The 18,328-nt window shown below is 35.7% G+C and overlaps 1 protein-coding gene across 1 annotated transcript in view; it reads left to right on the top strand.

The window, feature by feature from the left end:
- LOC120781358 (discoidin domain-containing receptor 2-like) overlaps positions 1–18,028 on the top strand; it is a 97,285-nt gene extending 79,257 nt beyond the window's left edge. Inside the window, exons 10-11 of the mRNA XM_040113569.1 lie at positions 14,751–15,014; positions 17,932–18,028. Coding sequence (XP_039969503.1) covers positions 14,751–15,014; positions 17,932–18,028 — 361 coding nt within the window. The remainder of the gene's footprint in view (positions 1–14,750; positions 15,015–17,931) is intronic.
- The last annotated feature ends 300 nt before the right edge of the window (positions 18,029–18,328 follow it).

The raw sequence follows: 18,328 nt of genomic DNA, 5'->3' as shown, positions 1-18,328 counted from the left end.
ACCAATGTTCTTATGTATCCACCTTATAGTTCGGACCTAGCAAGTAATTACTCCTCCTGTCTATAGCGCGTGATTTTTTTGCTAAAAGAATTGGCTCAAGAGAAGTTTGAGGAAATTTACTGTCGCAGTTTTTTTTATCAGTAGCGACGAGCCTCTGAACTGCTACAGTCTTGCTAGTAATCTTATTAGTTCAATAACTTGATATTAAACGCTTTATGAGAGAAAACAAACATCATTTTTCTTTAGATTATAGTTCTTTAGTGGAAACTACAGGCTGATGTTACCTGTTCCTCCGCATTTCAGTTTCAAGTGCGTTACCCTGAATGAACTGTGATTTTTATTGTGCCAATAACTTTCAACTCAGCAATATGTCAGGACATTATTTGCGAAATATTTTCTGTTGCCACACCAGCAATAAAATTCGGTAATCTAATGTTCAGAAGAGACCAAATTTTGTAAGCTAAGCACCCAATTCTTTTTCCGAAATGCTCTGATGGTTTAACTTTCAATTACTTGTAAAAGAAAATTTAAGGTTCCATGAACTTTGTTTGAGGGTCAGGAAGTGGAAAATACCTGATGCTCTGATGATGCGAGCTGTTGTTTCAGCAACAGTATGAGCCACTTGCAGATCACTAAAAACCCCTTTCTAAGGAACCGTCATTCACTCTGGAACCGCCTTTGCAGTACAACAGGGTGGCGTTCCATTTTTCTCATTATAGATTTACATCTGCATTAAGTTCCCGACGTAGGAAAATGGCTACGTATTTCTGGATAATGTCCCGTTTTTTTCGCTCTCCAGCATGAGACCACTCCACCGTCCATCTGCCGCGACTCTCATTCTCCCATCTACGTTGCCATGCGAGTATCGTAGTTTTCTTTATTCGGTTAAAGAGAATATATTTAGTCGTTTGCTTGATTTTTACGAGAGGAATGTGATTGTTTGTTAGCAGTAGTAGCTCTGTTTTTTATGTAGCGAGCTGGAAGTTATGTAAGTCAAGCCATGTTTGCGTCCGAATCATGATCTGATTTCAAGTTTTAGTATGCCTTCATAACCTAAATATCCTAAAATCGACCTTTGTGCTGCTCCTGACGTAACTTCTATTTGTCTGGGTTCCTCTCTCGTCTGTACAGCAGTTTTCTGTTACTAAGATAGCACAGCATTGAGCTAATCGGGAATTCTAAAATTGTTTTCTAAGGTGTCTATAGGTCCGCCCAGCTCGTGGTTTTGAAAGCTTTTCGTACCCCTAAAGTCGCCAACAGAACTAATCGCTTGTATTGAGGCATCTACACTGTGCGACTTCTTCACTTGCCTGTGAAAGAACGCGTTAACGACGTCATCCATTTTGGCAGCGTTTAAGTCAGGTGCCTTCGTTCGAGCTCCGAGTTTTTTCATAACTATTTTATACCCGACGACCCAGTGATTCGCGTAGTTGCTCATATTTTTCCTTTTTGCTTGCCTCAATGGCGTGCTTATGCTTCTCTTTCACTGCTTGATATTGTTCGGCTTCTTCAGGTGCTGCGCCTAGATCTCGTGTATGCTTTGCAAAAACGAAGACATGTGCGTCTATAATGAGCGATATTCTCAGTCCACCAGTAAATTGCTGTTCATTGTGCTTACAGTTACCCATTTTAACTTATCATCTTGTGACAGTTTTGGAATTCTCGACCATAATCAACAAAAAAATTAGGATTTTAATATTTTAAATTTTTTTTAGATATTTATACTGAATCTATTTTAAATCCTCACAAAATCTAAACAACAAGCTCATGGAAGTAAATACCAACAGCAATTAAATTAATTTCATTTCGAATATATTCGGATATGTTTTCTGCTCAGTTGCACTGCCAAACAAAATACAAACTACTCACAGATAAAATATTTCATGTAAAAGCACATTAATACGTTTACACACTTATGCATGTGTGTATGTATGTATGTATATGTATTAAGGTGCCAACGCCTGATGAAGCTTTAGTTTTGATACTAGAAAGGTAAGGTAGGTATGGTAGGTAAATAAGGTTTTAATTTTCAATTTAAAACGTTAATTTTACTTTCCTCATATATTTTACATGAGTTTTATTTTTATTTTTCAATACAATTTTTTTCTTCAGAACAAGACTACTTTGTCTTGCAAAGTGATTTTCTAATACAAAATGTTCCAATCTCCAAAAAAGTTCTTTATAATATTTTGCAGAAAACTGCTTTATATAGTACACCATGTCGTATGAGCAACACAGAGCGGTTGTATAAATGATTTGTTCGAATGCTCAGGTTATTTCATAAATAAATTTAACTTTTTATAACTTTAATAGCAATATATCGATGAAAAAAATTATCGAGATCTTTTTGTAGAGCGGGAAATTTTGTATTAGAATATCACTTCCTCACAGTTGTAGATTTGCTAGATTTATGCATAATATTAAAAAGAGAAATGTTATATATATGGGAATGATATACAATATGATTTAGGTTCTGCTTAAATTGAAAATAGAGAGCTCTCTTACGTTGAATCCTTATTTTTCTGGGTCAAGACTGGAACTTCGGGGATCATTTGTAGAACAAAATCAACTTAGAGAATAACCGACACCCTAATGTAAATACATGTTCTCACATATACTTCTACGTGGTTGAAATATAAAAATACATTAGAATGTAGTAACACACACACATAAACAAGAGTGTATATATGTATGTAAATGAGTGATCGATAAAATTGCAAATTCCAACCACATTGACCACAAAGCAACAAATTAAATAGAACTAAACCGAAAAATTTTCAAACACAAAACCAATAGAGCAGCATTAAAAACGAGGAAAATGTAAAATATTGCATAATATTGGGAGTGTAGTTGAAAAAAAGGTGCAAAAACTGTGATTACATTGGCACACACAAAAAGCAGCACAATCGGAATGCCAATATAGAGAAATACATCGAAAAACCGCAAAGTTTTCAAAATGAATATGGCAAATGTAGAGCTTTCCAAAATAAAAATTAAACTATTTTTACGGCAAAAAAGGCAAATGGGAATAATAAAGAGCTTGCACTTAATTATTTTGCCATTTTTGCTTATTGATTTTCATTTGACTTGGTCGGAAATTTCATTTTCATAAATTATATAAAGTAATTTTTACATTTTTTGTTTGAAAAATTCGTTAGAAATTTGGTGATTAACCACAATCCAGTTGACTAGATTATGAAGAGTGGTTTTGCCTTTTAGTGCCAAAATATTAAAAAATAAAATTCTTCTTAGTAGCAGCAAATTTGATATAATTAAAATTACTTTAATTTCATATGTGTTAATTAAATTATTAGACTAATAAATCCCATTTTAATAATAATAAATTTAATTTTTTCCTTGAATTTCAGTTTGAATTTTATTTCATTCATTGTATGTTATTTTGATTTGACTTAGATTTAAACTTAATTTAATTTATTATAATTTTAATTTAATTTAATTATTTTTTTAATTTAATCAAATTTTTATTTTTACTTCTAATTAATTAATTCAATGTTTTTTCTTCCAATGTAAGTAAATTAAATTTTTATTAATTCATTTCAGAATTATACGTACAAGTATATCAATCAAACTTTATAATACATTTTACCCAATTTCATTTCCATTTTGTATTCAATTATAATTTTGAATTTGAGTTTAATTTTAAATTAGTTTTAAGTAAATTTTAATATGAATTTTTGTTTTAACTTGAATTATGGTTTAATTTTATTTTAATTTTATTTTAATTATAACTTTAATTTTAATTTTATTTTAATTATAACTTTAATTATACTCTCGCAACAAAGTTGCTAAAGAGAGTATTATAGTTTTGTTCACATAACGGTTGTTTGTAAGTCCTAAAACTAAAAGAGTCAGATATAGGGTTATATATACCAAAGTGATCAGGGTGACGAGTAGAGTTGAAATCCGGATGTCTGTCTGTCCGTCCGTCCGTGCAAGCTGTAACTTGAGTAAAAATTGAGATATCATGATGAAACTTGGTACACGTATTTCTTGGCTCCATAAGAAGGTTAAGTTCGAAAATGGGAAAAATCGGCACACTGCCACGCCCACAAAATGGCGAAAACCGAAAACCTATAAAGTGTCATAACTAAGCCATAAATAAAGATATTAAAGTGAAATTTGACACAAAAGATCGCATTAGGAAGGGGCAAATTTGGACGTAATTTCTTTGGAAAAGTGGGCGTGGCCCCGCCCACTTATGGACCAGAAACCATATCTCAGGAACTACTAGACCGATTTCAATGAAATTCGGTATATAATATTTTCTTAACATCCTGATGACATGTAAGAAATGTGAAATGATATGTGAAATCAGTTCACAACCACGCCTTCTTCCAATATAACGCTATTTTGAATTTCATCTGATGCCTTCTCTGTATAGTATATACATTAGGAACCAATGATGATAGCGGAATAAAACTTTACACAAATATGGTATTTGAGCTGATGTAACCCTTGTGGAAAAATTGTCGTGATCGGACTATAACTTTTCAAGGTCCCTGATATCGAACACGAAGAACTCAGTGCCTAACCTAACATAACCTAATATTTCACCGAAAATATCGGTAAATCTCTCAGACATTTTCATGTAATTCAGAGGGCATCATTTTATACTCTCGCAAAAAAGTTGCTAATAACAGTATCTCGATTATCACTTTATCATGCGAGAGTATAAAATGTTCGGTGACACCCGAACTAAGCCCTTCCTTACTTGTTTTATTTTAATTTATTTTATTGTATTTTTATTTAATTTTATTTTTATTTCACTTTATTATATTTTATTTTATTTTATTTTATTTTATTTTATTTTATTTTTATTTATTTGGTTTTGGTTTCATTTTATTTTATTTTATTTTATTTTATTTTATTTTCATTTCTCTCTATTTTATTTTATTTTTATTTTTCATTTTATTTTATTTAACTGATTTTATGATATTTCATTTCATATCGGTAGTTTCTAGATTATTTAATTCCACTTTGTTGTATTCCCATCATAACCTTTCATTTAGTATTTCTCTTTATTTTATTTCCGTTCTTGTCCCCACATACTCGGCATTCTTAAGCCTCCATCGCTCATCTGCCAACAGCGTAAGCTCATCACAAATTCCATTATAGTTGCGTCCGCAAAGCCATTGGCACTATGCCATCACCAACGACAGTTAATAAAACCGTTATACAGCTGCAAATACGCACACACACTTTCATACTTGTACACTCACAACCTTCGATATGCAGTTCTTTCCTTCGTCTGCGATAGCTTCCTCTCATGCAAGCGTGTGCGCCTTTATTGTTTCGTCGTCTGTTCGGGCGACCGCAACGCCATTTGTCTACCTTTGATTTCGTGCAAGTTTTAATTGAAGCTTTTATTATGACATTGTTGAGTATAGCTCCAAAAACAACAACAATAATAGCAGCAAGCATAGTATGAGTAACAAATTTGTGCAATGCACGACAATGCAACTGACGTGCAGGATAAAGGATGTTTTATATGCATTATTATACTTGTGACATGTGCACATTTTCGGAGAGCACAGAACTTAGTTGTGTTGGAGTTTGTGAAAAGATGTGAAATACAAAAAGGAAAGAATGAAAAATTTATGATTTCTTGAAATATTTATTGGATAAAACTGGAAACTGCCTACCTTTATTTAATTTGGCCTCTTAAGGCTTTTTATATGTAAACATATAGTATATAATGTATAAATGTACTCGTTACCCAAGAGTAGAGCCCTATGACACTTCAAGACTCCGATATTTTTGAGCCAGCTCAACAGCAGTATTCATTTGTTTAAAAAGATTCATTTTTATCTCAAGGAATATCTGCTAAAATCATATTGGAAGCAGAAGAATAGATTTGTCGACATCCTTACTTATATAGGGCAGCCGAAGAAGGCTATTCGTATTTCTAATCCAACTTCAACTTAATTTACTTTTTTTTATTTTTAATGATGTTTCAATAATACACATATGTATGTATTTTGGTCGATCACTTTCTGCCATTTTTCCGCTAGAAACTTTATTCCATCAGTGTAAAACTTGTCTGGTTCCTCGGCGAAAAAATGTGACAATTAACTTTCACAGGCTTCTCTTGAAGCATTCTTGAAGCATCTCCATTAAGGGATCTGCTTTGACCGAAACAAATGGTAGTCCGATGATGCAAGGTCAGGGCTATGTGGTGGATGCATCAAAACTTCCCAGCCTAGCTCTATGAATGCAATATGACTGAATTTCAACACCAATCCCTAACCTATATAATATTCAAGTTACCTTATCTATCTTAACCAACAAACCAACACATAAAGCATTTCCAGTTTTTTTTTATTAAAACTACAACACTTGCAACATGCCACAAACAGTAACAGATAACTGCCAACCATACTACTTTAGTCAACGAATTTTCAGCTCAGCTACTACTGAGCCCTTAACTGCCTATTCTCATATCACCTGTGATATCCTGGCTATAAAAATTTACTACCCACCTGACACACCTAAATGTGTATATCCTGCTTCTAACCCAAACTACCTAGCGTTATCACAACACTCTATCGCACATCCTAACCTGTCAAGTTGTATGACATTCACTTATATTCTCACCAGTCGTATCCTGACGTGCAGTATCCTACGCAGTGTACTAACCTATCTATCCATAGGGCTTGACTCGCACTCCAACTTGTCCATTCATATTTACGTGTCTCTGCAATGTGTCTATGTTAATTTTCCATTTTTATCATTCATCTGGGCAACAATAATAAAGTCACCATCTGTGCCTGTCTCTTCCAACCAGTTTTCCAATAAACACCCATACGTACATACTTATTAAGTTGAGGCACAAAGTAAGCTTACGAATTTGTATGTTAGAATGTAGCTATATGCAGAGCAAAAAATATCCTTGAAAGGAATAATATTAGGGTTATTTTAATAGCTCTCGGTAAGCTTTCAAAATTTTCTACACGTGGGATACGTAAAAAGCTATTTTTATTAAAACTACCATAACTTTTGAACTGTTTGGGACAAAATTTTTGTGTGGATTTTTGAAGAGCATAAAATTTCCTAACAAATTAACAACAAGGGTATTTTTTCATCAAAAATTCGTATATTGAAAAGCTTTGAAAAGTAAAAAAGTCGAAATATGCAGATTTTTTGTTTTTTGCATAGAAATGTTCATATTTAACGAATTTCTTAAATGAAAAAATTCCCATGTTGGAAATTTAATGGTTTTGGGTATTTTTAATAAAAACAGAGTTTTAACGAATTTTTGAAAGCTCATCGAAATCATTTAAAATAAAGCTAAATATTTTTATTTTGGGGGATATTTTTTCATATAAAAGTTAACATTTTGGGAAATTGTGCGCTTTTTGGTATTTTTCATAAAGTTTTAGAGGTTTTTATAGGAAACTTTGAATCATCGAAACCTTCAAGCTAAGTATTTTTTAGAGGTATTTTTTATTCATATAAAGGTTAATTTTTTGAGAAATTTTGCGCTTTTTGGTATTTTTCATAAAATTTTACACGTTTTTACAGAAAACTTGATTGATTTAAAATCAAGTTAAACATTTTTCTTTTGAGGGATATTTTTTTCTTCATATAAAGGTTAATTTTTTTGGAAAATATTATGCTTTTTAGTAGTTTTTATACAATTTACAAATATTTATAGAAAATTTTGATTGCTCATCGAAACCATTTAAAATCAAGCTAAACATTTTTCTTTTGAGGGATATTTTTTTCTTCATATATAGGTCGGTTTTAAACCATAAATTATGTAATAGTTAATAAATAGTAAAATATTTTTGGCCCACCCTAATATAACACATACATCCATATATACCGTTAGCATGCAAGTGAATTGCTTTATATGCTCTACACTTTATATTGTCCATCGTTTGTGTCCATTGTATGTCTGCTAACTGTCTATCCGAATGTCCATCAATATTTTATCAGTCTGCCACACATCATAACCGACTTTTTGCTCTTTTTACCTACCACACAAACACAAACACACAGTTTTTGTAGTTCTTATTGTTGCTGTGCTAAGAGTATCAGTATGAGCTGCTTCGTATGATGGTGTTATTACGAGTACGAATTTTGCGGCTTCATAACCACAAATGTCAGTATTTGCTCATATTCAATTTTACCTGTACGATACAACAACAGCGCCCAACAACAATGCAGCAATGTGAATTGGCATATTTTAATTTACTCTTTACCTTGTGGTTGTTAATATTCTTATGGATATGAAATGAATTAATCAGCGCGGATGCACAGCTCGAAATGGGTGGACGACAGGCAAACTGGTGACTTTAATTAAATTTTAGCATTCAATTAAGTATATTTTGGTGGAGGAACTTAATTTCCAATAAAACTCTTGGTATTGCTGAAATGTTTTGTTTGAAAAATGAGCAATTTTGCGGAAAAGAGCGCCTCTCTTCATGGAATTCGTCTCTCACGTAACCTAGTTTGTAGAGTAAAGGTAGTATTGCTGTCCAAAACTGAAAAATTTATTTTCAATCCATGAAAATAAAAGAAACAGCCAACTTTCTGAAATGAAGATATATCTAGTAGCTTTTTGACTCCCTATTTTCTTAAAATGAAGTCGATAAGTACGGAAAATACTAGTTTAGGTTATTTAAACAAACTGATATTACAGAGGTCACGAATAATGCCATTTGAAAAGTTTGAACTCAACTCCTGTTCATTGGAATACCCAGAATAGATCGAAGAAACCGCCGCGTATTGACATACAAGGAGAACTTTGAGCCAACCACGATTTTATTGAGCCGGCAACCGACTTGTAGAAAGTAAAATAACCGAGATGCTTTAACCTTAGTCTGACGAAAACTGGACATTGGAGAAGAAAGTGTCTCCACTATTTTCATTTTTTTCTTTCTGCACTTTAAATAGTTCCGTTCTCAAAAATCTTTCGTATAACCACATGAGTGTCAATAGGACAGAGTCCAATTAGAACTACTGTCTTTGCTTACTGTCAAAACATCAAAGACGTTTTTAGCGAGAAGGTCTGACCTGTACATGGTGCTTTTCTTCAAATATGTCTTCTCATAAAAAGTTAAGAAGCAGAGAGAGGCCACACTTCTCTGAACTCGAATCGATGATTTTATAGTTTTCAGCCAAAAATGCAGACATTGTGTTCATATTTTAGCTAGAGACTCTGGATCTGGCAAGTGAATTTTTAACATTTGGAAAGAAAAAGAAGTCCTACAAATCCGCAAATTCCGTGGGTAGAACAGCAGTCCATATGATAGCTCGATTAAGTTTTCCTTAGCGGTTCACGGAGGCCTGAACTCAATATTTCGTCATAGTAGTGTCTTGTAACGGTAGTCTTTTCCTTAAACTAGTCGATTAAGAGCACGCTATGTGCATCCGAGGCAACTGTGGACAATTCTGTTCTGTCGAACAGCGGCTTCCGGGTGATCTGTCAAAGCAATTTTTCTAAAATCTATGGACTCCCAGAAGTCCGATTTGGCTTAGATTTTGACATAAAACGTTTACGAGTATAAAACTACTTTGTTGTGGTAAATTCTTTTAGCGAAAATGGGACTATTGGATGGTTAGTCTATGTTACTTCAGTGCACTGAGATCAATTCGAATATGCAAGCAAGCAGAAAAATGTGCCCGACAGACTCAACTTGATGAAAAACTCATTACCCAACTACAAGTCAATTGAATAGTACCCGCCCTGACACATTAATGGAACTACTAAGACTGATCCATATGGTTTTTAGTTAACTAAGTATAACATTCAGAAGGCGTGTACATAAATTTCACAGCTTTTGAATGATTAGTGTGTGAATTATAGCATTTGGAATGAACCAACTTTTGTTATTTGGAAAAATTGGGGGGAAAAGAATTTCGCGTGTTGATAAAATATTGCCTTCTGAAGGGGAGAAAATACAGTAGAAACAATGATGACGAGTTTTTGGAAACTGCCACAGGAAAATCAACCATCAAGGATTGGTATGATTGTTGTAGACGTGGTGAAATGAGCACCGAGGATGATGAAGGACCAAAATGGTTGTTACCGACGAAAATATTACGAAAGCTCGGAAAATAATTTTGGATGACCATAAAGTGAAGTTATCTGAAATAGCAGGCAATCAAAAGATATCAATAGAACGTACAGATTGTAAGTGGATACCGCGCGTGTTCACTATTGACCAAAAACAAACCCGAGTTTTTGCGGCGATGTGTGATAATGGATGAAAAAGGGCTCAGTAATTTCACATCGAAGTCCATTCGACAGTCATTCGAGTAGACTGCGCACGATGAACAGACTCAAAATCGTTGAAAAGCGCACTAGTCGGCTGGCTGGATTTTGGAGTCTGTTTTTGGGATGCGCATGAAATAATTTTTATTGACTGTCTACCACTGTTTCTTGTTATCAGCCTTCAAAAGAATGCTCGCTAGGAAGAAGTTTTCGTCGAATGAAAAGGTGAGCGCCGAACTTAATGCCTTTTTATGAAGCAAATATGGTATCGAAAAGTTGAAGGGTCGCTATAATCAGTGTATCACACTGTTCCCGAACTCACTCCTCTGCTTTTCACTAGATAAGTATTTCAAAGACAGGTTCCAAACTCTCTGTGTTATTATTGCTCTAAAATCCTTATAAAGCCTCCTAAATGGTTCGCATAAGAATCATACGGAAATTGAATAATTGATTTGCCATACACCTAACCTAGCTTTAACGAACATAATTAAATAAACTAAAACATACGTGCAATAGGCAGCAAAATTAATATATTTAAATTACGTTGCTCACTCATAACATTTTGCGGCGGCTTTGTGGAAGTCTCTCTTAATATAGCGCTGTGCAGTACTCTGTCATATGAATATATGTATGTGTAGCTAGACGTTGGTGCGAGTGCTTGGCAATGCATTTGAACCACACATTTGACTTCTGTCAAATATTACAATTTCAATAAAGCCACTTAAGAGCCTCGATAAGGACGACAGCAACATGCCACACACACCGCACTCAACCATATATGCAATATGCAGCCGGCTAACCGCAACCGACTCAACTCGATTTTGTATTTGAAGCGCACAGGATGTGACAAAACAGAGAGCCAAAACGAAACAAAAAAAAACATAACTGAAAATGGAATGCAAATGCAACTCAATACTCGCCAATATATTTATAGCTAGATGCTTATACATATATAGCTGGCAGTCCGACATATTGCTCGTGTAATAAGTTGACATGCATACATATACCAAACATCCTCATATATGTATAGACACGTATGTGTGTGTGTGTGTGTTCTGGTCATTTTAGTGCAACTATGAGCATGTTAATTATTTCACATATCCTGTTTTGTCGCAGCAAGGATAACGTTCATAATGCACTTTGAGGTTTTATGACCGCAACACAATTTTATATGCTGCCGCAATGTGACACACAACGACCGTATGCAGCGAACCAACAGACGAACGTGCAAACGAGCGTACGACCTACCGACCAGGCCAGCAGAGTTAGCCGATTTCAATGCACATACACTTACATATATGTACATATATAAAGAGATACGTATTAAGCCAAGTCAGCTGCTGCTGTTGCTTGTGTACCTATGATATTGCAGGTCATTTGGCAGCTGCAAAATTGCTATCATTCCACAAATGTCCTTTACACACAGACATTGAACCGCTGCCTCTTTCGACACTACCACTCGCTCTCTATCTCTCACTTGCCGGTATTGCATTTCTGATTGCTTTCGTGTGTGTGTGTGTTTGTTTGGGTGTATATGTGCGTTTATATTTTATTTCACATTATGACATGTCGGTTTCATATATACAACATTTGGTATTAAATCATCATCACAAAAATTTTGTGAAATGCATTTTCATTATTGTTATGAAATTCGTAGAAAAATTACAAAAATGCTTGACAATTTAATCATTTTAATGCAGCGGACAGTTGACGAATCTGTGCTCATAAAAGCTGCAAAAATATAAATATTATATTTCAGCAGAAAAGTAGTTAAGTGAAGTGGCTTTAAATGAGTATTAAATTATAAAAATTATTAGCGGATGGGTTGCGCAAGCTGCTCTGCTTTGCTATACTGCTATCACAGTCTTAATTTCAGTTTTCAGTGCTTTCAGAACAAATTCGAATCACATATCTGTAATCAGAAAACGTGTAATAAGTTTGGATAACACACAGAAGAAAACGTCGAAGATGTGAACCATATTCCAGTAAGAGAGGAGGGGCAAGCTCTTGGCTATAAGGCGGGTGTGGCAAAAATTTCCAGCAGCTGTATTCGGAATAGTTTTTAACCGGATTTGCAATGTGCTGCTGGGTGCTGTGAAGATGGAAATTTTTCCCTCGTTTCTGGTCTCAAAATCCGGACGCAAAACGCACGCTATAACTTGTCGGATTATTTGCGTTAGCAGTCCCAGAAAATGGTTTCAACCGGTTTAAAAACTTATAATAAAGCACCTCCTTCTGACCTCAGCAAATACAGTGCAACACTTTGGCGTCAAGGATATTCGAATTTGCAGACGATTTGCTTGTTTGGCCGGATTTCGCAAATGAAATATTGCATTTTGTGTTGTCGCAATGTATCCATTTTTCATGATCAGTCACAAGCCGATGCTAAAACAACTTATTTTTGTAGCGCTCACACAGTATTTCTTACATGCATAATCGGTTATCATCATCCAATCTCCTTGCTTTTCATGTATCCGTTTGCTGTGAAAATTTTTGAAATGCCTACTTGAATGTTTCGATGAGCTCTTCCATTATTTGGTAAGAACCTACATAGAGTAGTTCTTCAAGTTCCCCATCTTCAAATTTATTTCCAATTTTTAAGTCGTACAAACCACTTTTGTTACGCTCGCTCAGCTAGAGAAAGTTAAGCATAAACTGCCACAAATATACGAAAACTTTCGGCTGAGAAAGGACACACACAGACAATACCTTTCCAATGCGTCTTCAGAATATTGGAACTATGAAAAAATAAGCCTTTTATGACAACATAAAAATTATAGACCACGGGCGGATCCAAAAATAGTTTTTGTGGGGGTTCACAAAACAAAATGATGTGTCCAAGTTTTGAGAATATTTCGATAACTTCATCTGCAGTGACTTCAATGTCATGAAGCATGTTCGTTCTCAGACACGTTTTCATGCGACGATGTGTCGAAAAAGAGTTCAGAGCGCCCATTCGCCACAGGACGGGTGCAGAATATGTGAAGAAAACTACGAATTATATAAGTCGACTACTACAATTTCCCCCATTTTCACCCTCTGAATCTGCTATTGATATTATAGACCGAATAATATTTACATTCTCGTAACTGTCGCTCGTTCGTAACCGACACGCACTAGTAATTTAATACCATCAAGAGCTATCAACTAGGCAGTATTCTACAAAACAATTTGTAGGATGTTTTAAACCACTGAAATAACCATAACAGGTAGAAAATATATATTCAATTGCACCGAAGCTATAAATCCCTGAAACTCTGCATTTCCTGAGTTTCCTATATTTTGAGGATATAGTATGGAAGTATCGATACTAAGCCCCGTATAATCAATAATATTTAATAAATCCGTAGAATATTAAAGTTTAATTCGATACGGCATATTTAAAAAAAGTAGCAGTACTTACGGTAACCTTGCACTTGCACATCTCAGCTATTACTTCGCGTCTTTGGTACAGATATCTTTACGCTTAAAATAACATTTTTAACCACCAGTCGTCTATAAAATGATTCTAAATGGTAGCTTTAAGTTATTAAAACTAATAAATGTGCAATTTTTATTATAAAACTAATTTTATATTGTGACTCCTTGACAGTTATTTAACAATACAAGTAATAGATAGATGCCATATATAGCTGTAATATATGTCACAATACTTATCGTTAGAATACTTTATATATATTTCTCTTTCCCAAAACGCATAAAATTGCAAAAAGTCTCCATCGGTTCTTTATTTGAAACGTTAGATTGGTTCATGACATTTACTTTTGAGAATAATTTCATTTAAATGTTGACACTTGGCTGCGTGTCTTAGGTGGTCCATTCGGAAAGTCAATTTTGGGACAACTTTTTCCGGCATTTCGGCGGAGGAATAAGCCCGAATTTCTTCCGGAAATGTTGTCTTCAAAGAAAGCTGGAATAGTTGGCTGGCTTATTTCTGTAGACTTTAGACTTGACAGCCCACAAAAAATAAATAAAAACTGAGTTCAGTTCTTCCATTTTGGCAACAAAAGTTTGTTAGCATCTTGGTTGACATGTGGTTTCAACAAGATGGCGCTACATCTTACACAGCTCGCGATTCTATGGCCATTTTTGAGGGAAAACTTCGGAGAACAATTCATTCTCAAGAAATGGACCCGTAAAGTTAACCACCAAGATCATGCGATTTAACGCCTTTAGACTATTTTTTGTGGGGCTACGTCAAGTCTAAAGTCTACAGAAATAAGCCAGCAACTATTCCAGCTTTGGAAGACAACATTTCCGAAGATATTCGGGCTATTCCGGCCGAAATGCTCGAAAAAGTTGCCCAAAATTGGACTTTCCGAATGGACCACCTAAGACGCAGCCGCGGTCAACATTTAAATGAAATTATCTTCAAAAAGTAAATGTCATGAACCAATCTAACGTTTCAAATAAAGAACCGATGAGATTTTGCAAATTTTATGCGTTTTTTTTAAAAAAGTTATCAAGCTCTTAAAAATCACCCGATATATACCTTATTTCTCTTCCCCAGCGCCAATTTGGTAGCAGTCGCCACACTCCGACCCGGCGCGCCCGATCATATGCGTAAAGAGTTTCGCAACAAGGCGAAACAGCTCGCCCGCCTCAACGATCCGAATGTGGCGCATTTACTTGGCGCCTGTCTGCGTGACGAGCCCATTTGCATGGTGTTCGATTACTCGGAATGTCTGGGTGACTTAAATCAATTTCTGCAGGAGCATGTAGCCGAAACGACGCATAGTCTACAAGCGGGTATTATGACGAATAAGAGCTTAAGGTGAGTGAGCGTACTAAGTACAAAGAGGTATTGAATGAGTTAATGGAATGAGAGAAACACGAGTTTAAGATTGTGTGTGTACGAATGCGTAAGATAGATAACATAATAAAACTGATTTCGTAGAAAGTTAAATAAAAAAAAATCATAATTTTCAAGAGTTTTTAGAGATAGATTCACCTCTCATAATACAACGAAATGTACTGAATCCATTACGAATTCATCAAAGCCAATTTCAATTGCACTTTATTCGCCGGGGAGGCTGAAAGTGTTCAAGAAAGTGGCAAGAATGCTCAAACTTTAGCGTGCTATAACGAGAGTTGATCTATAACCGCCTCTCCCAGACAACTTAGAGAATGCGCATCCGGCAACATCCATCATCGTATAAATATCTTAGCACGAAGGCCGCAGAGGACAATACTTACTCAAAATGGCTAATAAACTCGACCTTATTTCAAAAATTTAATTATAAATAAAGCGTCCTGTACCTATCACAAAGTCTAAGAGTGTGCGATTCGAAAAGTCTTAGCCTTGATCTCGTCGAAGCATATGAGGAGAAAGGTTTGAAATGTTCTTATCTCAACCTCTTACCAGCAGCTGAAGCAACTGGTATCCGGTAAAATGTACACTTTTACCGCATGAGTCCCGATCGAAAGTGTCCAGTTAGCACTCTTACAACCATAGAATGTCCCCCGCTAAGAGCGAAGTGCTCCCTAGACCTCTCACGACTTACTATAGACCAGAAAGACCTTGTTGCATCTAGTAGTTGACCAACACGTGCTTAGCTGGTCTGAGGTTCAACAAACCAGTAGCGAACTGCAAGAAACCAAGAAGCCTAGCTCCTACCCGTTGCCGTTCTGCTGTTAGTGATGCTGATATGCCTGTCCTAGCAAGCTGATCAGCCTTACAGTTTCCTGCAATACCACTGGGACCAGGCACCCAAATTCGATGCTAGAAAAAAGGAGTTAAGATATTCCTTCTCGAATCACAAGGCTAATATCGTTGCCTCTCTCACAGCATGAATATTTACCACTCTAAAGAAGGTTCCGGCGCTGTAGATGACCTTTATTAAAGGCATTTCCCCTTTGGAAGTCACTGCAGTGGTCTTCTTCTTCTTTATTGGCGTAGACACCGAGGGTGTTTTTTTAAGTGGCTGGTGTCAAGCCCTGTGCAAAACGGCGCAGAAAGGAATGTTGTCTTCTCACTATAGCACATCTTCAATAGGATTTTCTTTGGATACCCAGAGGATGCATGATATAAGACAGGAAATCGTGAGCTGCTTGAGTCATATCGACAAGAATCGTTTTTCGGCAAACCTAAGTGAATGGTGGTCAGAGAACTTTCGTGAACTTCTACACATGACTTCATCCGCTGTAATGGTCATGAAGTCCAAAATTCAAGCTGATGAATGGTTTCCGACAGTGTGCGACACCATCAATTATTATTATTCTCGCATGCTTTGATCCATTAGTAAAAATGCTCGCCGCTCTCCTCCTCCAGCGAGATTTTCACTCATCTAAGTACTCAGCTTCTCTGCGTCTGAGCGCAACTTTCGGCTATATCCATCGACGCTAAGTACAACAACACAATAAACGCTATAGTCAGTGTAGGTAGAGCACAGCACCGCACGTACTGATGAGAGCCACCCGTTGAACACTCGCCAATTTATTGACGAGTACGGTCTTTTCTAGCGCCTTCCATGAAATAAAACTACCGTAGAACATTATAGGCTTTACTATGCTTTCATAGAACCACAGAACCACCTTTGGTAAGAGTCCCCACCTTTTACCAAAGGCTTCTCAGCAGCAATACAGGTCAATCATTGCCTTCCTTTCTCTTTCCTCGTTACTATATTTCCACGGAAATCGCTATGTGCGAAATTTCAGATTATAACCTCAAAAACTGAGAGACTAGTTGATGGCGAACCTAATATACCCTGTTCATAGTATAAATATACGAAACATTACCGAATATACATATGTCCCAGGATAACATATGAAATATGCAAACAAAGCCTCACAACTGAATTATCAAAAATATCTTAAGCTGTAAACCCACCAAACTAACTGTGAATGCCTCCACACGCAGGCTATTTAAACATAACCAACATAACCTCAACAAAATATTTAACAAACTTTTCATTTCATTTCTCTTTTTACATCCTTTGCGCTTTATCTTGTTTCCGACTTCCGTTCGGCTGATGATGACGACAACAACACCTACAACGACTACAACAAAAACCACGTTTGCGTATACGACAACGACTTCAACACCGTGCGGCGTCTGCAAATATAACAACAACAACAACACCACCATAAATAACACAACAAATGTTGAAAACATTTTTGGTCGCCACCGCCTCTGCACACCGAAAAAACCCTGAACAACAAACACCATAACTACCAACAAACGTCGGCAAACGCAATAATGATCATGCACATTATTATTAATTTTCCTGACTTGTCCTGCCACGCTTCCGGTCTCGTGTCGATAATTTTCACCAAACAAATGCATGCGGCATAACATACAACAAAACGACCCACAACAATGTCACAACGTCATACCAACAACAACATCATCATCGTCGTAAACTCCGCCGCCGCCACCGTTTGCCGGCATTTTTCTTCGTCTCAATTTGTTGTTTTGTTGGACAACGTACGTTTATGTTGTTGCTGTTGCTTGGTCTTATCTGCCATTTTTATGTGCGTGTGTGGGTGTTGGATTGATGGCGCCAAACTTTTTACATGCTCGAATAAAAACATAAATACACACACATACACAACTTGCATGTCTCCCCACTGCACACCTGGCTATGCATGAAATGGTAAAATCCAACTAAAAATTGGGGGATAATAATACCGTTGATTATTGCAACGCATACAAACGGATATTTATGTATGTGTTATATGTATATATACAGTTATGGCAGCTTGGTGTACATAGCTACGCAAATTGCATCGGGCATGAAGCATTTGGAGCAAATGAATTTCGTGCATCGCGATCTGGCAACAAGGTAAGTGGCAACAATTATACACAAAGATATGTATATGCATATATTTATATATGTATATAGGGTGAGCCTATAAACATTTTTCTTTAGATACCGTGAAATGCTGCCCGAGTTAAAATAAAAGTATATAATGGGTAGTCGAAAAAGTCTTTTCGTATTTTTATTGAAACTTCAACTTATTTTTCTTTATATTTATTATGAACTTTAACGAACCAAATATGTACCATTTTGTTTGGCAACTTTTTGCCATTTTTCCGCTAGAGACATCATTCCATCAGTGTAAAAATGTCTGGTTTCTCGGCGAAAA

This window comes from Bactrocera tryoni, unplaced genomic scaffold, assembly GCF_016617805.1.
Source record: "Bactrocera tryoni isolate S06 unplaced genomic scaffold, CSIRO_BtryS06_freeze2 scaffold_643, whole genome shotgun sequence".
Lineage (NCBI taxonomy): Eukaryota > Metazoa > Arthropoda > Insecta > Diptera > Tephritidae > Bactrocera > Bactrocera tryoni.
This window is presented reverse-complemented; position numbering and strand designations above follow the sequence as displayed.